The sequence below is a fragment of the Octodon degus genome, unplaced genomic scaffold (assembly GCF_000260255.1).
Source record: "Octodon degus isolate 3935 unplaced genomic scaffold, OctDeg1.0 scaffold00098, whole genome shotgun sequence".
Taxonomy (NCBI): domain Eukaryota; kingdom Metazoa; phylum Chordata; class Mammalia; order Rodentia; family Octodontidae; genus Octodon; species Octodon degus.
Window position 1 is genome coordinate 6,801,777 of NW_004524674.1, and position 27,231 is coordinate 6,829,007.

A 27,231-nucleotide genomic window follows, 5' to 3' on the forward strand; every position below is an offset into this window, starting at 1 on the left:
CTTTTTCTTCATTCTTTCTTTCCTTTCTTCTTCTCCTTCTCCTCCTTCTCCTCCTCCTCCTCCTCCTCCTCTTCCTCCTCCTTTACCTTCTCCTTCTCTTCCTCCCCCTCCTCCTCCTCCTTTTTTTCTTTTCTGTATTTAGGACAGCATCTACAGGGTCTCACTATGTGGATCAGAGTCATAGTGATTCTCCTGTTTTCAGCTTCCCAAGCACTGGGATTATAGGCATATGCCACCACGCCCAGTCTTAATCGTTGTCTCAGCTTGCCCCATGGTCGGAGCCAGCACAGTACACCAGGGATTGAACCCCAGCCGCTGTGCTCTGTTTAAGCAAGTGCTTTAGTTTGTTGAGCTATCTGGCCGGCCCGCCCTTCACCTTTGCAATTGGCATGAAGGCCTTCACCTCTTGGGGATGCTAAGAAGATTCCTGGCAATGCAAACAATGCACCTAGTGTCGAGACTGGCTCTAGGAAAGCACTCACATGTCCAATGAGGTTACTTTTATTGTGCTATTGTTAGTGCAACTGATTATAATGAATGACTCCATCCTTGTCATGACTACTAGTCAAAAATGAGTTTTTTTTTTTCTTCTGGGCACCCACTTTTAATTCCAGCATTTATTGCCCTACTTTCTGCTGCAGTTACAGTGTGAGCACCTGTGTTCTTCTTTAGCGTATGGGCTTCAATAAATGGGGACCAAGCACTATCATCTGTGCCCGCTACCATTTTCCTTAAAGAGTACAAAAAGGGCTGCTGTTGACCTGCAGCAAGTGAACGTCTCTCTCACAAGCGGCATGATCTCAAAATGGAATGGGGAAGTTTGGGGCTCAGGGAAGCGGGTGAAGCACAGTCCCAGATGAAATATGGGGAAAGCAAGGGCCTGGCAAGGAGCCCCTATGCTCTACTCTGTCACTTGCGTATGTTTAGCACTTGTGTACCAGTTAGTAGAGCCTCATCATTCCCTGCCAGTCATGGGAGCCAATCATGGGGGCCATGGCGGGCCCCACTGTCTTCCTCAGCTGGACACGCCTGTGCAGACTCTCTTCTGGCCTTTTCTCAGTGACCGCTGCCCCCTGTTCTGCACCTCAGGATCCACATTTGTTCAAGGTGCTGATAAACCAGATCAGCATTGTTCAGTTCACAGTTGACAAGAAGGCTAGCTACATAAAAAGCAGATACAAATTTTTAAAAAAATCATTTTTGAGTCAGTAGGCTCAGGCTAGTCTCTGTTTAACAAGATTAAATACATGTATTTTTATTACAAGAATTTTCAGAGCCTTAAATATATACAATTTTTACAAAGCAAAAGTGTCTAAGTGCTCCCAAACATATTTGACCATAACCCACACACAGCTCCACAGCCCCCATCTTTGCCAAAAAAACAAATAACGGCACAACCAATACATCTGGGAAAAGCTGAGCTATATTGGAATGTCCCTCCTAATTTAAATCTTCTGCCCAAAATGGTGTCTTAAGACTGGTGTCACAGTGCCTCTTTTCTTGCTGCAGAACTCGTGCACCTGGACTCCACAATGGAGGTTGTGGGTCCCCTGGAATGTCTGTTTCAGGGGCCCAGCCCTGATTGCCAAGGCGCCTAGACTTTACCCCTTTGCCAGAACTGCATTTCAAAGCTATGAGTGCAGTTCTGGAGGGAGATCAAAGCCCTCTCAACTCAACTGTCATTAGAATATTTTCTTTATGCATCTCACTTGCTGGTGAGTGCCAACAACATATTTCCTAAATGCACTGGCCTGAGATGGTACAACTCTGTAATAATCTGAATGGGAGGGCTGTCAGGGCCTGTTTTATTGAAAGAGAAGCAAAAGGGAACCACATTCAGAATGCAAAACAACAACAAATCGCTAAAATGAAATCATGGGAAAAAGCGGGAAGGCCGGAGCTTTTCCAAGCCTAGAAACATAGCACGCTGGCACGCTCATTGTGAAGAAGGTTGGTCAGAGGCGAAGCTCCCGGTGAGTTGAGGTCAGGCCTCATTAGTCTCAATTTCGATTCCTGTTCAAAGCGGTTCGCCCTTCAGCTGACTTTTCTGTTGTAGAGGTGAGAGTGTCACGTCAGGGTCCTACTTGCTGGCCTTTTGATGGCTGCAAGCTGGACACCGAGGTGGTGCAGCAGTCCTGACAGCTTCTCTGAACTGAGTAATGGCTGAGAGTGGGCCACTTCTTGGCTAAGGTTAAATTTTTTATGTTAAACAGAATGGCAGAAGAGTGTTATTTTTAGGGACATATGGGTTTGTCCTTCCTCTTCTTCTAAGTGACCTTAGACAAGTGACTCAGTCTCTCTGGATCTCAATTTCCTTATCTGTAAAATGGGGATTATAAAATTTGACCTAGAAAGGAGGATATAAAATTCAATGTGATGATAAACAGGATGACAAACAAGAAGTATAACCACCTAACAGATGATCCGTAATTCCCTTTTAATGTTGCTTGTAGCTGGGAATGGCCTCAGCCCCCAGTGCCTGCTGGGTTTCCATCCCATCGCCAAGCCCTGGCTTCCGTCACTCAATTCATGTGTTTGTCTTCCTTCCGGGAGTTGCCCTGATTTTCCAGCTCACAGAGTAAGCCCTGCAATGTTGCCCATTTCCAAACTCTGCTTGTGACTTATCATTTTCACAGAGACCCGTGAGTCCAGAAACCTCCACTCCATCTTCAAAACACACTAGACCATTTGAAAATGATTATCAAATATAAAGATCAAAGCCGCTCAAGGCAAGTCATTAAAGAAAGATAAACCTCAGAATGTTTATTGCATCCATATCCTTGTTCCAAATAACAAGCTTCCTCCAAGCTGTGACCAGTTCTAAAGCCTGAATTTTGTACTTTATCCCAAGGGCCCTAATGATCTTGACTTTATTCTCTTGCTTAGTTTCATCATCAAAAATGCCTCGATCTACTTTTTGTCTCTATAAAAGGAGATACAGAGAAAAATGCTTGGGTCTTTATTAAATTCTTGAAATCTTGACTGTTTGGTTTTCAAAATAATAGCTTTTGTATGGAAGTTTGACATACAGGCAAGAAAACATATAACAGCATGAATCACACAAATCAAAAACAACCAATTTTTTAGCGTCTCATTCTTTCATTCATTTATTAAGTCATTCTCTCGTTACCCCCTTATTTCTGTCCTTTGCCTCTCTGCCTGACTTAATTCTTTCCTGCCTGCCTTCCTTTTTGTCTACATATTATGCATTCTTTTCTAGTTTTATTCATCAACAGTTGTTAAGATTTTAACACATAAATGCTTTATGCTAGAAACCAGGAACATCAATACGAAAGAAAAGTTCAGTTCATTGTCAAAAAATGTAAAGTTTTCTGAATAATGTGAGAGGAAAAAAGACAACCCCAAAATAATGTGATGATACTAATAAGTGCTATCACTTTGAGTAATTTCTGTGTAGGTGCCTGTTGAAGTACTAGCAAAATGTACCGTCTGCTTGAAACTTCATAAAAACCCTGAGGATGAAATGTCTGTGTCCCTAACATATAGGCAAAATCTATGGGTAGGTGAAGTGACATCGCTTTCCCAGGATGCCCTCACTCATACATACTAGAGGTAAGATATAATTCCTATTTTTGGATACCAAAGGTTATATCTTTAATCAGTGCTCTCTCATTTTTTAAAGATTTGGGTTTTGATAGAGGGTGTATTGAATGTGACAGAAGTATTTATTTGACCATTTGAATATGAGTAAGATATTAGTGAGGTTTTCACTTGAACAGTAAACATTGGTTGGATATTGGGCCAATTGTGGTAAATGGAGAATACGGCAGAAGCCCTAGAAAGCTGAGAAACCAGAAAGAACAGAGGTGAAAGGCCTTACTTGCAAGCATTACAGACTTGGGAAGGTGCAGCGACTTCACAAGATGAGACAGGCGGAGGGGATCAGCAGTGCCTACAGCAGAAGAGGCCGTGAACACCAAGGCATACAGAATGGGGAGGGTCCTGAAAGCACCGAGCACAGCCCAGCAAGATTTATGGAAAAGAACAGAACTATCTGGTTTATGTTTTCCAAAGTGCTTTCTGGAAGAATATAGAAGAGGTCTATAGCACTGATGTGTGTGGAGAAAGAGGCATTGGTGACGTCTTACAGAAAAGAAAAGAACGTAAGAACTTTGAACTAACTGTGGCACTCATTGCTGGGGAAACGTTTGAGGCTGAAGTGGGGTGGGAATGAGACAAGCCGGAGCAGTGGATCTAGGTTCTAAAGTGTTCTATTATAGAGGAGTGAGTCTCTTAGAGTCATGTCTTCCGCTGAGTTTCCTAGAGGGTCAGTGTTTAGGACAACCACAGGCCTTCAACACTGCAGATAAAAGCATAGTGAGGCCAGGTGAAATATGGGGTGGAGGATCCTGAGGATTTGGAATTGAGGAGGGAATAGGATGATTCAGAAATGCAGAGTGGGCCAAAGGACAGCCTCAGATATTTAGATTTTTAGAAGAATTGAGTTGGAAGGTACCAGAGATTGAACTCGGGACCTTGCGCTTGCCAGGCGGCCGCTTATGCCTCTGAGCTATATCCCTGGCCTTTTTAATCTAAGTGAAAAAGAAAAAAAAAAAACTCAAAAGGGAAACTGCATGGTGATACTTGAGTAGTCCTCCAAAACAGACTAAAGTAATCTTTGAATAAGTGACTCTACTTTTAAATAAATACATTTTACCAAGAACTACGCAGTTGCTATTTTTGTAATTTCCCTTTTTTAAAATTGGAGTGTAGAGACTTCTGGGGGCAGAAATAAATATCAGCACACCTGGCTTCTGGAAAACTGGGCCAGGCTCACTTGGTTAATGTGATTCACCCTTTAGGTGTCATCCTAAAGAAAACTCCTACTCCTCTTGTCTGTCCCACAGTCCTCCTCCCCACATCTCCCTCAGCATCTTGGACTTGTCCACAGCTACACTTAGCCAACTAGCTACTGGCTTCTGTTCAGGAAATTCCAAGGCAGCAGACTCACACCTCTAGTGCAGCATTCAAAGTATCACCCCCAGAATTTCACACCGTGCTGGACAGAGCAGGCACATACTCATACACACAGACACAAACAGTTGATCAACATTTCCCTGCGATTCTGGGCTTCTGTAGCTTTTGCTTTGACAGTCTCAAGAGCTCAAGAGTTCACTGATTATCACTGGGGCATAAGGAATCTCCTGCTAGGTAAGAATGTACAGTGTGAGATGACATTCAAAACTGTCTTTCCAGCAATGTGTTCAGCTGAAGCTCAGCTACTGCTTTCGTAATAGAACAATGGAGTTCCAGGACCCACAGATTTCTTTTTTCTCAAGCAATCTAAGTCACAAATGATAAATAGTACAACTGACCACAGTGAGCAGAACATGCACAACTCAGGAACAGCACTGTGGTTCATCTTCTGCTTGAAACACAATTAAATAAATGTAGATTATATGGATTTCACAAAATGTAACAGCCCTGTTTCAGACACAGAAGGTATTTTTAGAAGACTGGGACGTTCACTCTTATTCACGTTGGCTATATAATTGATGCAAATGCTAACTAAACAATGTTCAGTTTGGGAAGAATAAATCAAGAATTACATCATCACCAATACATGTCAATATAGCAATGTCTGGAATTTAGTCTGGACCATGGCCTCATATCAACCACCTAAGCTTAGGCAAATAACAAATTTATTTACAGTAAGTATGATCATGACAGTGGGTGCAGAGTTCTCTGGATGACCTTTCACAAGCCTAATAACTTCTCCAAGTTTTGTGTATCCTGGGGCTAAAACTGAGATAGCTCTCCTAGGGTCATGCAGCAATCAAAGAGTTCAAGAATGGAGAAATGATGCTGGAAGGAATGACACTGTATGTCAGGCTGTTAAAAGTAGAATTAAATTCAAATTGATTTTTGGAAAGAAGATGCCACATTCAAGGCCTGAGGGAAAATAAAATAGCAGACAGGCAGACTATCTATTTGTAGGGCACCATCACAAGCCCTCTCTCGGGACCCGAGTGATATGAGTAGGATTCTTTTTCACCTAATCACAGAGCATAATTATTCCTTCATTGACACACTGAAAACATTGTCCCCTATTAGACAGAGGGAATAGTAAGTCCTCTGAACATAATACTGTCTCTAATTTTTTTAGGTAAATTGAGTGTCAATGCATATGGATCCCTACCCATGTATACACTAGTTTTTCTACCAATCTAGAACATAACGACAATGTTTGATTTGAGAATTTCCCAGACAACACAGCCCTTAAAATGTCCCACTACACAGATGAAGAATTCAAAGTAAGAAAAGGAGCCTATGTTACTTCATGTTGGCCAGAACGTTGTCGGATGGATACAGTCATCTCCCTCCTCATATGTAGCCAAACAACAGACATTATGTTTTCTGCTATGGTTCCCAAGGGAAAAAGCTTTCCCTCATGTCTCTCTTCTACCCTGTATACGATTCTGAGACAGTCCTTGCTTTTGTGCTTATAGTCCCTACTGCCCTCTGTGGCCAGAAAACAATTCAAGGTTTAGGCTAAGCATTGCAGTTAGCTGTCTGAACTCATGAAACGTGGGAATCATAAACATCAACAGTTTGATACAAGGGCCAGCCAGATAGTTCAGCAAACTAAAATGCCTGCTTAGATAGATGCAGCTACCAGGGTTTGATCCTCAGCATGCTGGGCCAGCCCTACCCCCAGGGTGCACTGAGATGGTGACTGAGACTGGGTGTGGTGGAATGCACCTGTAATCCCAGCACTTGGGAGGCTGAAAGCAGGAGGATCACTATGAGTCTGATCATTGTAGTGAGACTTTGTGGACCCTGTACTAACTACATTATAAAAAAAAAATAAAATAAACATGGAAAATAGTTTTAAAAATAAAGTTTGATGGGGGCCAGGGATATATAGCTCAGTGGCACAAGCACCTGCCTGGTAAACCCAAAGTGCTGAGTTTGAATCCCTGGTACCAAAAAATAAAACAAAACAAAAAATTTGATAGGATGACAGTGTTCTTCCAGCCCTCTTCACCACCAGGCCACTAAAGCATAGAAGAAAGAATACAGGATAAGCAAAAGAGGCAAGAGGAAGATGTAAAATATCCCTCCCAAAAAGGAGAGAATACAAGCCTGTTTTACCAGTGCCAACCCACCCATGAGCAAAAGGCTCCACTGTTCACACACTCACTGGTTTTTGTGTCTCCTGAAAGTGACAGCAGAGGTATGAGGATGCCCTCTCAGGCAGAGGGAAGCTGCCCAGTGAGCCCTCTGAAGGAAAAAGCTGAGCTGTAATCTACTCAGCAAAGTGTCATTCATTAAAACAAGATGAGCTGATGCCTGTCAGTCAAACCCTCCTTCACACACTAACAGACTTTATTTCCTAACCTGGAAGGACATTTGACCAAGTGCTGGATCCTTTAGTGGTTAACATCATCAGTGGATAGAAAAAGGGAAACAATGGGACTGGATATGTCAAACTAGGGTGCAAAAACCCAACATCATCCTGAGGAGGTCCTCAAAAGAAACCCTGAGCCTCCCATCTATCCAGGAACCAGGAAATAGGAAGCCAAATCTAGAAAATGAGTCAGAGAGGGAGCACTCTGACTCTGGCATGCTGGGGAACTGTTCAGGAATGTTCTCCTAAAAGGGTCTCAACTTTCACCTAAAAGCTTGAGGACATGGGTTATGCAGGGCAAGAGCCCCAGGCCAGGAGAGAACTTGCTTGGTGTGGTCCTGAGCACAATATGCTATCCCACCCCTGTTGGCCTCTAGTGACTTCCTTCCTCACTAGTCAGTGATCCTTGACATGAGATCCCAGGCATGCCTTGGCTTTTTATTGTAAATGCATAAGTTCAGTGTGGCATGCTGCTTATCTCTTGGGAAAATAAATACATTAGCATTTAGTGTGTGCAGACTTTTTGGAATTTAAAAAAAAAATACTTTACAAACTGGAACCTGTCAGAATTTGGTCACTGAGAGTTATGAATTGGGTCCCTTCTGCCCACTGTCCTGGTCCTAAGATTCTACTGTAAAATCTCAGGATTGATAGGTGGCTGAGGATTTGGGGATACACATATGAGAGGCAAGATTTGCTAAGGAAGTATAACCATCAACTAACAGCAACTCAAACAAATGCTGTTTTCAGTGCTTGCTATGTGCCAAATGCTCTTTTGAAGGGGAAAACATGCTACTTCATTGAGTCTTCTTTTTAATTTTTTTTTTTGTGTGTGTTTTTAGGGAAGGGTCTACAGGGTGTTTGGGGTCTCACCAGTAAATTGGACTCATAGTGATCTGCCTGTTTACAGCCTCCCAAGAGCTGGGATTTACAGGTGTGTGCCACCATGCCCAGTCTCAATCACTGTCTCAGTGTTCCCTAGGGGTGGGGCTGGCATGGCAGGCCTGGGGATCAAACCCTTGGCCCCTATGCCTGTTTGCATGCACTTTAATCCACTGAGCTATTTGGCCAGCCCTATTGAGTCTTCTTAACCACTGAGTACTTTAGACTCTTTCTTTCTTTCTTTCTTTCTTTCTTTCTTTCTTTCTTTCTTTCTTTCTTTCTTTCTTTCTTCTTTCTTTCTTCTTCTTCTTTTTTTTTTTTGCAGTACAGGGGATTGAACTCAGGACCCTGCACTTGTCAGGTAAGTAGACTATTATTTTCATCCTTGATTTTATCAAAACAACCAAGCCTTGTGCAAGATTGCAGGCTTGGCCTAAATATACTGTGGTCTGAACATATTTTTATTTGTCTGCTCAGCTGTACAATCCTGCTGCTTGTAAGACACTCTATGAGTTAGTTCTTCATTAACTTTACCATGAGGGCCAGATAATAGTTTTCCTACTAGTTCTAGTCACCCCTAATTCTGTTCTCAAAAACAAAAGTGACAGGTGTATATGGTTCAAAATTATAATTTGAGACAAAAGTTGGACTTGGCTCAGAAAAAAACCATGAAGAAGGAAACTCAGATTAAATCAGAGAAAATCAGACCAGGTTACCCATATGCCTGCCATGGAAATTTGTGTATCCATAACCAAGCAGGCATGGGAGCTGGAAATGGTTGAAACATCTCGTAACTTCAACAAAAGTGATCCATGACTCATCCTGACCAATTCCAGCACCATGTGGGATGGTCTGAGAGGAAATGTATCCTCTAACACAGTCAGACATTTGGGTCATTTTCAAAGTAAACTAGTGTACAGCTCATTCAGTTTGATATAAGTGGTGTGGTCTTTAGTTAAAAATATCAACTCTGTAGCCATCCTCTCCAAAAGTTAGTATTTTAAGAATGAAAGTAATCTGGGAAAAAGTTCTCAATTTGTACTTTGCAGTTCCACCCAGGTCTTCTTTTCTGAGTAGAACTGGAGTCCCTAAAAACAACGCTGTCACACATGAGATGGTGTCTTCAGGTGCACACAGAAGGGAGAAAGCCCAGAACCTACTATGTGCCCAACGTTAACTTAGCTGACTCCATTTATGTGTCATGGGATGCTATGGAAGAGTTGCTGCCATGCAACTTTCAGAGACAAGAAACACTCCTCTTCGTGAGCACTGTGCCAAGGTCAGACAGCTAGCACAGAGTGGAGCCAAGATTCAAACCCTGCACAGTCTCCAACAAACATAATTTTTCCACTACACCAGTCCTGACTGCTGTGATTGCTGTAATGAATATTAGTCACGTTAAATAAACCCTGATATTCTGATTATAAAATTCCAAGCAATTTCTCTTACATGATTACTGGAAAAGAATGACCAAAGTTACTGAAAAAAACCCCAAAACAAAACAAAAACAACACAATGTCCCTTTTTATCTGCCTGCTTGTTAACTCTTCCCAGAACTCATTCTAGAACATTATTTTCTGCCACCCTCATGACCTCATGAGGTCATATTTGATCCAGGCTGTCAGATATTATTGTTCTATAGATGTGGAAGTGGAAGTGCAGGGAGATGCAGAGACTTGCCCAAGATTCCGAAGCACAGCGACTGCCCAGCCGAAGACACGGGCTCTTTCTCTTGAACTCTTCTTTTATTTAAATCAGCTGTCGTGTGTGTGTGTGTGTGTGTGTGTGTGTGTGTGTGTGTGTGTGTGTGTGTTGGGGGGACTATTACCTGAAGGACAAATCATGGCATCCACCTTCTTCAAGTTTCAGCTTGAGTCATCTCTGTCCTGTAAGCCCTCAGCATCTTCCTGCCTCCTTACGGCCTTCACACTAGCTGCCTAGTCCCACCATATGGCTCTTTTCCGCTATTACGAAGCCATCTGTTCACGCTCTGAACCTGTTTGTATTCCTTTTCCACTAGTGAACCCTTTCTAACTCCTCCAATCACCATGATCCTTTCATTTCTCAGAACCTTACCATCTTGTGTTGCAATTGGAAAGTAAAATCTGCCTTCTTCACATCCTTTGCATGGCTGTAAGGAAAGGTCAGGAAATCATACCCTACAAGCTTTTTTAGGCTCCATCTACTGTGGATCCTTAGGACATTCTCGATTATGTTCTGGATAGAAAAGATGTCTTAACAAAATATGGATGAAGGGTGAGATAATGACTTTGCCACATACAATGTTTCCCAAGTCCAAACTTCTGGCTTCTAAAATATCAAGGGAATTAGGAGGAGGGTTGTGATGGTGCACAGGTAGGATATGCGCTCCCGATTCTTGGTCTCAGGTCCCAGGGGGAGGTGGGACCAGTGCTTTCCTTGAGCTGGGCTCTCCTGGGCAGCAACAAGAAGAGACTGGATGCTCTCTTTCTTCCTCCAGCTCAGAAAGCGCCTAGTTCTATGAAACCTTTTTAGATTTACAAGTAGCTGGGATAAGGAGGGGAAGAGGGGTTGAAGGGAGAGGAGAGAAACTGGAAAAAAAGAAGCAAGATATACCATATATGGGTACAGATTCCCTATGATGAATGTGATGATTATACACACCTAAAATGCACCAATAAAATTTTGAAAAAGTTAAAATCTGGACATGGTGGTGTACGCCTGTAATCCCAGCACTCAGGAGGCTGAGGCAGGAGGATCACCATGAGTTTGAGGCCAGTCTGGGCTACAAAAGTGAGATCCTGACTCTAAATTAATAAAAAAAAATAAATAAAATAGAAACAGCTGGAGAGTAGGAAAAATGTATGACCCCTAAGAATATCTCCCAAAAAGAAGTGGCAAACCCCATGAAATAAGACAAATCAATGAATAGATTCTGAAAAGGAACTGAGAAGAAACTGAGGCTGGCAGCAGTTACCTGTGGAGGGGCCAAGGTCGTGCTTACACAGCTTCTCACTTTCTCTTTCCTGAGACTTTCAGCAATGCTCATTTGGTAAAATAAATGTACACCCAGAGGAGTGTCCTTGTTACATGTAGTCATCACCACCACCACCACCATTATCATCATCATCATATCATCATCATCATCATCATCATCATCATCATCATCATCATCATCACCATCATCATAAAAGAGACAGAAAAGAAAATTCACACCAAGAGAGGTGTGCAGACCTGTAATCCCAGCCCTCAGGGGGCTGCGGCAGCAGGATTGCTGTGAGTTCAAGTCCAACCTGGGCTACCTACCTAGGGAGACCCTGTCTCAAAAATACAAAACAAAACAAAAGCAATGTCCTTTTAAAACAAAAGGGTATACGGGAATGGATATTTATAGAAAGAGAGGTACAGTGTACCCCATGGTGTCAGAGTCTGTGATCAGGAAAGATTAACATGTTTTATTTTATTTTAGTTATGTATTTGCTACAGAGTCTCACTATGCAGCTCAGACTCAATAGTGACTCTCTTGCTGCAGCCTCCAATGTGCTGGGATTACATGCATGTATCTCCACACCCGGTTCTGGTGGCCATCTCGGCACGGCCAGCACAGCATTTATTACTGAGGATCGCATCCAGGTCCTTGCGCTTGCCAGGCATGCACTTAGACTACTGAGCTATCTTCCCGGCTCCAAGATCCATATAAAACAGCAGGTCTACTGTAGCATATTCTCCTAGTGAGAGGGGCATAGCCCAGAATGTTCCCTGACCTTGGGTTTCTTGACACTGAGACTTTCTTTTAAGTCCAGGTTTTCCATTTCATTGATGGAAGCAGTGAGTGACACTCTACTTGTTGGTAAACCCCTCTCACAGCTACTGGTGAAGTTCTGTCACCACTGACAAGGATGGCCCAGCTGCATCTGGAGTGTCTCCTACTGGCTGGTAGCCCTGAGAGCCTTTCACTGCCCACAGAGCCTGCTCCTTCTGATGGGAACCCAGGCCTCTTCCAGCAGCTGCTGCCATGTAGTGGTCAACTTTCATGCTGGTTAAACACTAGATACCCACAACTTAAGAGCAGAAGGGCTTAATGCGGTGCATATTTGGTGGGCATTGAGTCCACACTCATATGCTGGCGAGACAGAAACATGAAGGCAGAAGGGCCTGGAGGAGCAAAGCTGCTTAGCTCATGGTGGTCAGAAGGTGGAGCAGGGGAACAGAGCCAGAGAGAAAGAGGCTGGGGACAGACACAGGTCCCAGGGCTGTGCCTCTATAACCCAACCAGAGACACTGGGAAGTGCCCTCCACCAATCTCCTGGGCAGATCCCCCAGCCAGTCAGAGGTCACACCACCCTGACCAGCCAACAACCATGATGTATGGGAGATCACTTGTCCCTGCTGCCCTCTAGGTGGTGAGCTCCCAAACAGCAGCCACTGGCCTGGCTCCAGGGAGTCTTCAGCAAGTGGTTATTGAGAGATCAGAAGGCAAGAAGAAATGAAGGAATGATGCAGGGACAGAGAGTAGGCTGGCTATGAACCAGTTTGGGGAGAGAAACTGGCCACATGAACTGTATCCATCTGCCTAGGCCCTTCTTTCTTCACCCTGCTTGCCTTCCTCATGGCTGTGTTGCCCCGTCTTCCACATGGGCTCCCTTTCTCTGCAATGTGCTTCCCCTTTGCTCCTGCAGAGCCCTACCCTGCTGCTCTGTGCCCTGGAGGTGCCTGCCTCCTCCACTGACCACCCCCTCAGGTCTTTTGGTCTCATGACTTTCAGTTTGTTGTACCCAATGGAAGGTCCTAGCAGAAGGGAGCAATAGTATGGACCATCGTCCCTTCAGTCCCTTCTGATCAGGTGGCCATAGCAGTGAGCATTTTCCTCTACTGAGATGCAGAGCTGCTGCTAGAAACCTACTCTGTACAGCTACTCTTTCTGGTATCTGTCATCACTCCTTCTTCTTGATCTTATAGACCAAGGGGAGAAATGGGACCCTATGTTTGTTAGCCCTGGAGTAAAGTTTTAAGTCTCATTGGTTTCCCGAAACCCTGCCCATATTTCTAAAATATCTGTTTCTTCAAAACACTCCTTCCTCTGGCCCTCTTAGTATTCTACTACCATGTCCCATCCAGGACCCTAATAGAGACAGTACATCCCTACCTCTCAACAGGCTTCCTATTCCTGGATGCCTATTCAGATGGTCCCTCCTCCAGCTGATTTGCCTCATTTCTTTAGTCGGGATAAATCTCAGCATTGTAGGTCTCCTGTCCCGAATCCACAGATCCAGCCTGAAGTTTCAGTATGTCCTTTCAGGGGAAGTGGAAAGCTCTCAATAGTGAGGAAGGTGAACAACTCCACAAATATCCTGAGGAGTATCAGAGAGGCTAGTGGCAGCCCAATAAATGCCTCTTAGAAGAGAAACAGTCACCATCTGGCTTTGTTACATGACATGGAATAAGGTAGCAGCCAAAGTTGGGCTGAATTGTGCTCTAGGAAAGACTAGCTGGTTCTTTAATACCAGTTACCACCTCCCCATGCATGTTTACCAGGATTGACTTGCAGGCGTCTGGGGGGTGGGGAACTCTCTCGGCTGCAGGCGGCACTGGCTGGAGATGACATCATCTTGTCACTCAGCTCAAAGCTGTCCTTGTAACTGCAGCAGTCTGGTTGCAGTCAAGGCTTGGAAATCATATAAAATAATCCTAATACCCTTTCCCCAAACACAAACCTCCTGAGACCGGAAGTGTTCATGTCAGGTCCTTCATGGCCCCAGTCTCTTGGGAGAACTGAGGGAAACCATGAGGGCACAGTGTCTGTGGCTGACGTGAACCTCAGAACGGTGCTGAATTGGAGCAGGCGACCAAGGATTGGCAGTGCGGACCCCCTCTTTTCCGGATTTACCACAGATGGGCTCTGAGCTCTGGACTCAGTTTCCTTCTAAAGGAAAAATGGAGTTGAACTCTGCAAACTCTGTGGATGTTCTGAAGTCAAACAGCTCCTGGAACCATTGCCATACTCTACAGCCCCTCTGCTGGGACTCTGGGCTTTCCTGTGCAGGCGCGTTGCTGACATGAGCAACGCGCTGAGGACAAAAGCACCAACCTTCCATGCGTGACAGAGTAGTACTCCTCTCATGGGATCTGCCACTCTGCCCAGCCACGTTATTGATGGACCTTATTTTCCTAAAAAGAACTACTACAGAAACTGTCAGGATGGATTGTAATCAGTATTACTCAACGTGAGGTGTCCACGAACTGTTTTCTACCAACCTGTGGCAGGATAATTGCAGAGGTAGCAAGTGGGACTTTGGAAAGTTTTGGAGAATTCTGCCCTGGCTGCCCTGTTTCGAGTTATTTCACTTTTATGTCAATTCATTTTTGTTTTCTCATATAAACAACAAAATTGCCTTGTGACACGCAGAGGAAAAAACTTGGCCCCTTGTTATAAGTTGAGACGCGATGCTCTTTACTCATAAAGAAAGAGATAAAAAGGGGTACAGACAGGCATAGAATATGTATGCTATATAAACATATACTAAATAAAAATGTATACATAGCCATAGATACATATTCAAAGCAATAAAGAAAGCAATCTCCTTTCTTCTTTCTTTCTCTCATTCTTTCCTTTTGTTCATAATCACAAAATGAATATTTTTCTACAACTTTCTACTGATTCTTCTCTGCACACAGGAGAGCTCATGTGACCAAAACTCAGTAGCCCCAGCCTGGTTGGGAGATGACACAGGCCTGGAGGGGCTTGCCCGGGGCACACAGCTTTTCCAGCCAGCAGAAAGCTAAATAGGCTCTGGTGTGAGAGGTCAGGCACACAGCTGGCACAGGGCTGCTCACGCACATGCTAGACACACGGCCTCAGGACTGAGAAAAGGGGAGGCCTTGGGAATCTGCCATCACTGCTTGCTGATGGTGAGTTAGTTGGAATCCCTCACACCAGCCTAGTGCTCCACAGAGGCCAGTCGCCACTGATCCTGACTCAGTCTCACCCAGTAGTTTCTCCCAAGACATCAGTAAAGCTACCTTGCCTCTTACCCTGTCCTGTAATTGTACTTCTAATCATTCCTTGGATTTAAAACTAACCCCCATCATCAGGAGCTAAAGCGTCAGTCACTAAGCCTGGGTTTGACTCTCAGCTATCCGTACATTAGCTAAATGTCTTCAGTAAAGGCCCCTCATCTTCTGAACCTTGAATTTCCTTCAGCAAAACATGTCCAAGTATATCTGCATCCCCAAAACTGGCAGGTGATGAATAAATACGTGGTGGATGAACGAGTGAATGAGCAAATGAGTGGAAGTACAAATGGTGAATGGATTTTGGCTGCACCCATTCTCTGTCATGTCCACTGTGCCCCAACACACAGGTATGTCCTGGAAGTCTAGCTCAATAGGACAACTAGACTGATCATGTAAGACTTATATTTGTCACTTGGAGAATGACCTTCCTGACCTGTGAACTTATTAAGTCTTTCACTCTCTAAGGTTCCTCTGTTTCCCATCAGTCAAATGCAAATGTTAACCCCCGTCTCATCTGTCTCCCCTGTCAAGTTCTAGCAAGGCCCAGATGAGAGCAGAGATGACAGTGCATCATGACCTGGGAGACAGCGGCCACACACCAAGGTTTCTTCCCAGCACGGGCTCTGCATGCCTCGGCGCCAAGGTGAGAGTCCAGGGGCCCTCCTGGTGCCAGGAGGCTGAGCTGACGTGCTTCTTGACTGGCTGCCAGGCACGACATTCTCCTGCCAGCATTGTCATTCCTTTTCACATAGGTACTTTGCCTGTGCATGGGAGGCCCTTGCTCTTTTGAAAGACATAAAGAGAAGTGTCAGCAGAAAAGCTGCCGAGGTCTGCAAATGTGTTCTAGCCATCAGCAAGTCCAGGGGCCTGCGTGTTGGACAGAATGGAAAAGTTCAGCACGAATCTGTGAAAAACAGGAAAGTGGATGTTGACTGTTCCTCTGGCTTGAAACTGGTTCCTTCAGGTCCCACATCAAATACAGGTCACTGTTGGGTTCCAGGCTGGGATTTCCTTTTATACCCGACAGCCACAGCAAAGGCTAAGTGAGACACTAGATAGAAGGTTCGCCTTTTCCCTCTCTCTCCTCACCATACAAGAGGAGAAGTTTCCTCCACCTGCAGTGTCTTCCCCTTTCCTCAACCCAACTTCTGAGGTCTGAATTATATTTACCTCTTTTTAGAAGTAAGCTTTCCTGTGTATATTTAAGGCTTACAGGATGAAACTACAAAACACATATAGATAATGAAAAAGTTACTCTGTTGAAACTAATAAATACATCTGTCATTTCACAAAGCTACCTTTTTATGGTACTAGCAGCTAAAAATCTACCTATTTATCATGAATGCTAAATGCAGCACTGTGTTATTACCTGTAGCCTTTGTGCTGTACTTTATGTCTACGACTTGTCTCAAATTATAGTTGTTCTTGAAGACCTGACTGAAACAGCACCTCTCCCAAAGAAATCCCCATGTGATATGCTCAACTGCACATCAACTTTCCCCCCTTTGATCTCCTTGGGCACTTTCTGAGCACCACACAGTTCCTTTCATTAGGCAGCAAATGACAATTCTCCTTACTGAGAATGACTTATCCACTAGCCAGTGATGGCGGCAGATGGTAGTATATACCTGCTCTCAGTCCTCCAATCAGCTTGACAAAGCATGGATCATGACATTCTCATTCTACAGAAAAAGGAACAACTCCTAATGGTTGAAAACTGAGGAATGAGTAGGGCTGATATCTGAACCCTGGTTGAGGATCCCAGGTAACCCCAACCCCACAGCACTGTCCAACAGACCACATGGAAATATTCCAAATTTCTCTGTCAGGTGTGGCGGAGTCCAGTATGGCCCCAGATGGCCACGGAGTACTTGAAATGTGACCTATGCAACTCAGGAATTAGATTTTAAATTTTACTTACTTTGCACTGATTTAAATTTAAATACTCCCATGTGGGAAGGGACTACTGAGTTGGACAGTGCAGGCCTAACTCATTCTGCTATGTGTGTTACGGCAGCTATTTGTACACAGTGCACTATTTTCAATTCAAACACACATCTTTGAAAGACAGAGTGCAGAGTCTTTCTTCACAGTCAATGGCAAATGCTCCTTCTGCAGCTTTATAATCAGCTATGCCAGCGTATGGTCCCCGTCATCACCTCAGTGATAGACTCACCTTGGTAATGAAGGTGCTGCATGAACAGGAAAAATTAACATAACCATTCTGGGCCTCAGGTGCCTCTCCTGTAAAGTGGGGTATCAGGTCTACCTTTCAGCTGGGCATCTTCTGCCCAGGAGGGTCTTACCTGTGTGGGGAGTCAGGATCAAAACACGTCTTAGTGACGTCAGTGATTTCAGGGTCACAGCACTCTCCGCCATCAAAGTTGAACCGTTCATAATTACAATCCATGTCACACACGCCGTTCTGCTGCTTCGTCTTGGTGGCAGCGTGACGCAGATGGCGGCAGTCCCCACCGTCATGGCCAGTCAGTGTGTGGTTGCACTCAGGGTCGCAGTTTTCATCCCCAATTTTACTGATGTCACAGTTGGCCAGGATGAGGCGGTGACGCAGGGAGGAGTTGTTCACCTCCAGCACCTCCAGCTCCCAGGAGATGTTGTAGTGCCGGAAAGCCTCTGCCAGCTGCCTGTGCTGAAAGTCCACCTGCTGGGGGCTCACCATAGGATTCTCATGGTCATCATCATATAGGTTGACCACGCGGTAGCGCACCACCTTTGGTCGGCGGAAACTGGGGAGCTGGTTGTAGCTGGTGATGACTTCTGTGTTATCACACAGGGTCTGGCCGCACAGGGGGGGCTCCAGATTGGTGTCTAGCAGAAAGCTATGGGCATTGCTCAGTTCCACTCGAGGGGTGTTGCCATCCTTCATGGGTGACCACATGCGCTTCACGTTGTCCCAGTTCTCCTGCAGGAGGAGCTGAGGTAGAGGGGTGTGCAGGCCATGGGTCTCCATGTCCAATAGTATCTCTTGCTGAGTCCTGGCCACCTTCCACAGATAGAAGTGCTCGATGTAGCCCCTGTAGTTGTGATTCAGAGCACTACCCCCCAACATGAGAACTTTGCACTTCTGTGTCAGCGGGCTGAATAGGCCACCTACTTGCTCCCCAGAGGTGGCCACCTGGGCACCATCCACATACAGCTTCATCAGACGCCCGTCATAAGTGGCAGCTAGGTAGACCCACTGGCCTGGGAGGTAGCTGCGGTGGGCATTGATGGTGGTCACTTGCCGGGCCCGGTCTGTCTTCAAGGAGAAAAAGTAGCGTGGGTCTCTGTTGCCTTGGTCACTGACGGTGTGAATGCCCACGACCCATCCTCGGTCACGCGAGGTATAAGAACATTTGTCATACAGCCCTATGTGACCCCAAAAGAGAAAGATGAATAAATAAAGGATGGAAGGAGAAGGGAGCAAGTTACTTTTCTCTCCTAAGGTTTATATTAAGATATCCTACACGAGTCATGTTTGACCTGCCCTATGGCACTCTGGAGGTTACTAACGGTGCCTCTGGGACCACCCCAAGCACACGGTGAGGGCCTGAGGATCTGAGAGGGCAAGCAAGGTGGTGTGGAGCTGCCTTGCCACAACTGAATCCATGAAGTTTCACTTCTATTAACACTGCATATGGAGCATGTGAGAAAGTTTTGTTTGAGGAAAGAGTACTTTGTCTCAAGAAACATGCGAGTAACAGCAAGAGCAATAAAAATCTGAAAGCTCCTTAGCCTTGTGAGGGGTTATGCAGGGAAGAGGACTTTCTCATTAGGAGAGCATTTTAATTGTGCGACTATAAGAGGTGGGAGTAGAAACAGTCGGAGATGATACTGAATAGAGGATGCTGGGTTAGAAGGGGAGTCTGCAAAGAGGCACCTGCGGGCAGCAGCTGGCAAGCCATCCCTGGTGCTGAAGTATGGGGAAAGTTGACCCGGAAAAGTGAAGTCAAGGGTTCAAAAGCTAAGGCTTCTATCTCCAACAGGAGTCTTAGCAAGTCCAGGCATGCTCCTCCAAAGAAAGGCACACACTTGTGGCTGAGGTGGAAAGAGTTTTAAAGATTATCACCTCCAATCCCTTCACTGGACAGATGAGGGACCTGAGACCCATAGGATGAAAATATGTTTTGGGTTCAAATGAATCATTGATGAGTCCTCTGAGACAAGATTCAGCTTGCTTTCTTTTATACAAAAACATACTGTTGATAATAATAATAATAATAATAATAATAATAATAGTAACATAGATAATAGTAATAATAAGCAAACCTTGCAAGCTAGACAACATGCTAAAATTTGTATACATATTAGTTCATTCAGTAACTATGGCATCCTCTACAGCAATGACATTACACTTCTCATTTAAAGGAAGATGGGTATGGAAATTAAAGGCAAAGAGACAAGTCCAAGAGCGAGTGGTTGGCAAGTAGGCACCAGCTCTGTAAGACCCTGGAATGCACTGTCCCATGCACTAATCCCACGATACCTCTTACCAAAGTCACCAATGTTATCAGGGGTTTGGACCATACCATCTATTTGACAAAGGGTAGGTAGATAGGCAAATCAAAGCTTTTATTAGATGCTTTGGAAGTTCCCACCAGACATCTCCAGACCTACCCTTGGAATGCTGGTGAGGTCTTTCTGGATCAAATTATGTTGATCCTCACCAACCTCTTCTTCCCCAGGCTTTCTAGAATGTAGCAGTGTCACTGGTACCAACAAAACCAATCAGGAGTTTTTCTAATTATGAGTGCATTGTAAGTGTCAGACAACATGTGAGGCCAGGCGAGAGAAGGAGAGACAGTTGAGAATGAATAAGATTCCCTCCTGTAGGACAGTCCCTTCTCTGAGCTGGAGTATCACCTCTCTCACCATAACTCCTACTGTGCATTTGCCACTAATGCTCATCAAATGGTCATGGATGGCGTCCAGAGAAATCAGTAGACATGGCTCACACAATCTTTACTCCTCTGAAGGTACTGTGAACTGAAAACTTACGTCAATCACTGTTAGCTGCTGATATAGTCAGCAGTTTGGCTGGTGCACGGTAAACCCAAGTCCAGAAGTTTTCCTACTCCCCATGCAATGGTAGTTTAGAGACTCCTTACACAGTCATCCTGCTCCTGCAGCCTGGGTGACCTTGGCAAGCACAAAGGAGGTCATCTCTGTATGGCAAAGGAGGGATTTGAATAAGGGTCCCTCCCTGTTACATAGTTGCTCCAAGTCACATCTTTCTTCCAGGGTTCCCAGTGACAAACACACAAGCAACTCTTCAAAGGAGCAGTCTTCGATAGTCCTGTGAGTGGGGAATCATTCTCTCCTCTGAACTTGTTTTCCCTTTAGGAAACTCGACACTGGATTTCTGGTTTTGGCATTGTCTGTGTCCTCACTATTACCTCCTCTCTGCTAGACTGGCTGATTCTCAAGAGTGATGACCATGTCTAGGTCATCTCAGTACCCTGCCCTGGACCCAGCGAGTGCAGGCCCTCAGTAAGCATCTCATGAATAAGGACACCAGCAACACTACAAAGAGTGGGAAGAGACAAGTCAGGGACTTTAAGGACAATCAGAACCCAAGTACTAATTTATGACTCTGTGGCTAAAGGACAGGGAGAACTGGAGCACAGACTGCATTTCTGTAGAGGAGAAAGAGCAGTTTCTTTGGGCTCAGGATAATCTGCTTTGAATCTTGATGACAGCAATTACTAACCATATGTCTGGGACAAAAATTACTTCACCTCTGTGGGCCCTAATTCATCTGTTTCTCTCATCTGTATTTCTCTTTAAATATCTTGTCATACCAAAAGATATAGTAGATATAGTGTCCTTGGCATACAATGCCTTTTCAAATTGGAGTTCATTTTTTTAAGATGCTAGAGGGTCTGAGAGTGATACCGAGGATAAAAAAAGTAGGAAATGACTGGAAACAAAATATAGAAAGACCAGAGAGAGAAAGCACGCTGAAGGCATCTTTCCTGATGTGTTAAGAGCTAGGATGAAGGTTTGAAAAAGCAGGAGCGCTGCTTAGACTCATTGGCAAACTCTACCTAGAAATTTTAATTCTCTATCAGTTTAGGTCATATTAAAAGCTACCTCCCTGCTGACTTCCTCTAAAGACAAAGATCTGACTCCAGATTTGGGACAAGTTAGCCCACAGCTCTCTCATTGCTGCCCACTAGGGGAAACCCTGTGAACAGAAGTACCCCAGGCTACCACATTTTTGTCCACCCCACCTTTTAGCTCAATTTCTCCCCTTCCCCAGCTGAATCTTTCCTCCCATGAAAAGAAAAAGAAGGGTCTTCTAATGAGAAAATTAAACATTTGAAATGGTATCCTTTCCCCCTCCCACCCTGTAGGTTTTTATTTTGCCAGGGGCTCTCAGCCCCTGGTTTTCCTGTTGCCCTTGGAAGGCAGCTAGCCTGGTTAGCAAGGTATGATGTTTGCACATCTGTAGGGTGCTCTTAGTTCTGAGCCTTCCCTGGGGCTTGGGACTCCTGCTTAGGCGACCTCTTTTTGTAGATGAGAGAAAAAGAGGGAAGGAATGGGGAAGGGGCAGCTGCTGTAACACAGAGCTAAGAAATAAGGGGTGGTTTATCCCTGGGAGGCAGAGAGGAAGGGCAAAGAGAGGGTTTTCAGTGGAACCAAGAGGAAACACATTAAGGGAAATGAGAACCTTGAAGTAGTGGCCTCAGTTCAGAGGGAGATATTTACCTGGAGTCGAAGTGGCAAGAGGAAATCATTGAGCTTTTGTAGGGCAGAGGGAGTATAGTGACAGGGTTTATTTCTGTATGAAAATAATTCAGTAATGGTCATATTTCAGGGGACTGTAAGGGAAGCACCCCTGTTCTATTGGCCCCCAAAGCAGAGATTTGGCACTAGAGGCTTGGCGTGCCAGGTAACTGCCTGGGACAAGTCACACCACCCCCTTTGTGCTGCTGGGCCTCATTTCCCTTCTCTGTAAAAGGAGGGGTCTGGATGAAATGATTGCCTGCTAGAATTTAAGAGCTCTTTTGTTCACTCTTAGAATGGCTCCTTGTATGTAGACGCTGCTCAAAACTATGTGTTGATTGGAATTGGATGCCTTATGTCATTCCCAATACTTGCATGCTTAGATTTCCTCTCCTCCGCGTCTCTCCACACAGACACAGAGCAGTGTTCTCCGGAGGACACAGGACTACGAGCGTTACTCCACACTGCTCCCCACCACCACCACCAGTTGTTCAGCAAGATAGAGATACCATTTTAAAATAATAGTGCAAGTCAGTCTGAAGTCAACACCATCTGTGTGCGACTATAGAGTGATCCCAGGGGACCAATCCTCACAGGACAAGGCGGAAGGCCACAGACGATCTTGCATACAATCTGCATATAATTAGCATACACCTGCCCCAGTGCTGTACCTATGTGGAACCCTACAATAGAAGTATCAAGAGCCTTTTTGGGGACCAATGAGGTGTGCACATCACACTGCAAGGCAGACAGAGCTCAAGGTGCAAAGCAGGAGAAAGGCTAGGCCTAGGTTTTCTGTCAGCTGACTTTACAAAGTACTCTACCTCCCTGCATCTAACCTTGATGTACGAAGGGCTTCAGTGTTTGCAGATGCGTAATGTTTGCTTGTTTTCATTGCCTGTTTCTTCTCATCTTTTCCCCATTCAGTTTCACCCCAGGGAGGAATTACATGCATGAAAGAGGAAAGACCAAAGACAGAAGACAGGCAGGGAGTCCCCCAAAACCTTGGCTAGGGCTGTACTGGGAGAAAAATGTGGGATTTCAGAGCATCTTCTAGGCATAACATCAAAGATACTGTCCCAGGAAACTATGGTCTGAGCACCCATGACACCCCAAATCTTCCTCCCATATATTCTTGGCACCCTGCCTTGAATCACAACAGTTATTCCACATCTTTCCTCCCCACATATGTGACTCCTTGGTTTATCGCTAAATCCCCAACACCCAACAGAGCTTAGCATGTTGTGGTTGCTGTGCAGGATTAATCACTGAGAGTGAACAAAAGCCCAAAGATGGGTGGGGCACACTCTTACTTTGGCCCTCTTTAGATATGCTGCTTAAATTAAAAATTTCTTAGCTACTGTATGCTCTGCACTAACTCTCTTGGTGAATCTTCAGAACAAAGCTATCAGCCTTGTCTACTCTTCAGAATCAACTTAGATTCAGGAAAAACAGATGTCCTCCAGAGCAACACAGCCCAAGGCTTGGGCTTATAGGATGCCCAGACTCAGACTTGCAACCAAGGCCCCCCAGGGAGGGCCAAGGGCCAAGGGCCAAGCATTTTCCTGTCGATTGCTTAAAGGCAGCACCCCCTCCAGAAACACTTTTGCAAGTCCTGCAGCACCAACAAAAGAAAGCTCCCTGGAACTACGAGCCAGGAGGCAGCCTTTTAATGGTACTTTCTTGTTTGGACTTAAAATATGGACACAGAATCTTTGACTCTTTACTATCAGTGATTAGTTTGTTCTATGAGCCTTGCCCCATCTCACTGGGGCCCAGGATTTGCTTGCTACTCTGTGTCTTTCTGGAGTTTGACATGGTTCCTTGTCCTAGTCTGTCAGTGTCTAGATTCCCATCACCAGCATCCTTGTCTATTGGATTCTGACCCTGATCTGTTCCAGTTTCACATGTATCTACTGGCTTTTTTCTCCTGAGATTGCTGGCATAGTCTTGGCTGCCTCTTGTCTTCCCTTCCATTTGTCATGGACTGAACAGTGGTGTTCCTTTAAAAACACATACATTGAAGTTATAATCCCCTTGCTGCTCAGAATATAACTATTTCAATACAGCATCCTTGAAGATCCTACAGTCTTCATTATAGTGATGTCATTAGGTAATTCCTAATCCAATAAGACTGATAACCTTATAAGAAGGTGCTATTTAGAGCACCAGTGTGTACAGGGGGAAAGTCATGTGAAGACACAGAGAAAGAGGCCATCCGCAAGCTGAGGAGAGAGGTCTGGGAAACAACAACAACAACAATAATTCTGCCAGTGCTTGGATTACAGTCCTTTAGTCTCCAGAAGTCTAAGAGAATGAAATTGCTGTTGTTGAAATCCCCCAGGCTATGGACTTTTGTTAGGACATTTCTAATAAATGATTATACCACCATTTAACAAGCTTTCTGAGGCCCAATTCCAGTGGGGTTTCTCTAAACTCTACCCAGTATCCTGCTGGCTTGTTCTTAGTTCAGAATCATTCTCTCATTACGATATAGAGCTTCTACTTCCTAGACTTCTAATTTCAGCAGAGCAAGCAAAATCAGAAGGATTAAAAAACTATGGTCACCATGAGCATGCGTGCTGCTCCCAGGGTGGGGGTGCTTCTCTGTCTCCATGCAGATGAGCATTTCTGATGCCCCTGCTGTGTGCCTGGCATGTTGGAAGCTGCTCTGTTGATAAGACACAGGCCTCAGACCACCTTGAACCATTGCTGCTATGCATCAGTGAGAAAACTTGAAGCTCAGAGAAATGAGCCCCCAAGCCACACAGAGCTCATTGGTAGAAAGGTGTGGAACTCATGAGTCCCATTTGCACATTCAGTATCTCCACAGCCAAGGGGGGGGGGGAGGATCCCAGCAGCAGGTGTCTCCATCCTGTGATGTTTCCAACAGTCTTTCCCTAGAATAATTTAACTGCACAAGTCGGATAATAGTTAACTTTCTTTCATCACGGTCTAGGGAGGATAATTAACAAAAGATGAGAATTTATGCTCAGTTCGTGTTATTGTTTGTTTTATCTAACTAGGACAAGTTGATGCCAGACAGTAAAGCTATGTCCAGGGCATTCCTCCCTATAAAAAAAGTAGCGCTGTCAAATAAGTAGTAATAATCACAACAAACAGTTTGTGGAAACCTTCTTGTAGCACTCTCTCTGATCAGCTTAGACGTCACGTGTAAAGTGCATAGCAAGCCTTGAAATGGGGCTTCACTAATATAAAGAAGAGGGCACCAAAGAGTGAGAGGCTGATTCTCTCCTCCCAGGACCCCAGGTAGCAATTGGCATACTTATGATTGCAATAGTCTCTGTTTAGAAGCAAAACTTGAAGCCAGGCTGCTTTGGAGTAGAAAACCTTGTGCACAGTCTGGGCTCCTGTGCTCAGCTCCGCTGCTGGGGGACTATGTGGTAGGGGGTGCTGGCAGAGGGGCCATGAGGTCCTCTTGCTGTCAGACTGAACTCTAAGATGCTGGCTCCTTCAGACAACCCATCCTGGGCTCCCACTGTGGGAGACGGAAGGTGGAGGTGGGGGAGGCGGCTTCAGGTCCTCCCGTTTAAAGGTACCCACTAGCTGTGGGACATCTGCCAGGAGAATACAAACAGAGGTGAGAGGACGTGGGCATGAAAGGGGGAATTTAGGTCAACAATCTGTTCTCTTTCGGGAGGCTAAAAAAATTAAAAGCTAAAGGTGGAAGCTGGTCCTTTTGTTGTTTTGTTTTGTTTTCCCTTCCATGATTTAATCACTGGTATCAAAGCCGCAGAGGAATGCTTGAGCGAGCAATCCTATGGAAAGCTTTTCTGTGTCCAGAAGAGAGTGATTAGAGGAGACAGATTTAGGTGAAGCATACTCACTGTCCTTGCACTAAGTTCAGCCAGGGAGAGACCCACCAAAATGACCCTCAGGACTGGGTACCACCAGGCTTCCAGAGAAAGACTGGGGTGTCACCGAGAGCAGCATCTGGGAGAGGCTGCTCCTCAGCACCCTTAAACTTTCGGGCTCACCCTGGCTCAAATGATGGCCCTTAGACTAAGGAGAAGGAGAGGCCTAAAGGTGAGTCAATGCTGGAGGACTATGCCGAGTTATCATGAGTTCTGAGCACCTGTCTCCTGGCACTGGGGAGGCGAGAGCATTCGTAGTACTTCACAAAGTCAAGGTTGTTGCAGCTGTCTCCTACAGGATGTGTGAGAGTGTGTGTAGGAGCAGTTTGCCCTTTTTAGGACTGCAGGGAAGACTAGATGCATGATCCCAGTGTAACCTGCATCTTCTCTCCTTCCTCGATTATCTTTCCTGGCTAGGAACAATTATCAAAGACCTCCCTGCCTCCATGGGTGTATTCACCTGTTTCACTAGCTGTATAACCTCAGGTGACTTAATTTGTCTCTGGCAGCTTCCACTTTCCAACACACACTCTCAGCGTGTGAGGCTTTACCTCTGTAGGTTCCAGATCTCTTTCGGAGAAGAGAGGAGATAAATGTATGCAGAACTACTCGTGAACTACTTAACAGCTGCCCAAATATGAGACGAGATCGAGAAGGATATGCCTCGAGCTTCCTGAAATCTGTAAGTACTGACACACAGACCACACAGTACATCTGCACTGGCCACCTGCTCCCCAGGGTGCCTCCATGTCTTAAAGCTTCGGCCGGTATTCCTAGCCTTCTGCACACTCTAATGCACCAACCCTTCTTAGTTCAAATAGCATCTCTGCCACTCATTGGCTCATGACCTGGAAAGCCAAGATATTTCTTCTACTATTAGTCTTCTCATCTGTGAGATGAGGACAACGTACCTCCCTGTAGCTGGAAGGCAACCAGTGAGCTAGCGCATGCTCCGGGATTTGGCACGCGGCCACTGGCAAGGGAACACGTGTTAAAACACATGTAGTTTGGAGGTGGATGGATCTGTTTGTCCTAGCTCTGCTCCTTATGAGCTGTATGGCCTGGGGCAAAGTCTTGGCACCTTCTTGATAATTTCCTCAAGTGTAAACTGAAAAACAAATACTTAACACACAGATCCATTTTGCAGATTCAGTGAGTGACTGCAAACACTCATTTACAGAGCGCGTAATAACTGCAGCCTGCTTTGCACCAGAGATATTCATGAAAAATGTCTGCTCCTTTCACTCACCCTGGCACAGTCACAGCACCCTTTTCTGGGCTAGTTTTTGTTTGTTTTGCTTTGTTTTCGAGACAGTCATGCTATGTACTTTAGGCTGGTCCTCAACTCTTCATCCTCTTGTCTCAGCCTCCCCAGGTGTT

At 45.1% G+C, this 27,231-nt stretch overlaps 1 protein-coding gene across 1 annotated transcript in view; it reads right to left on the bottom strand.

The window, feature by feature from the left end:
- LOC101575080 (pappalysin-1-like) overlaps positions 1–27,231 on the bottom strand; it is an 83,575-nt gene that overhangs the window by 32,289 nt on the left and 24,055 nt on the right. Inside the window, 1 exon segment of the mRNA XM_023723426.1 lies at positions 17,554–18,616. Coding sequence (XP_023579194.1) covers positions 17,554–18,616 — 1,063 coding nt within the window.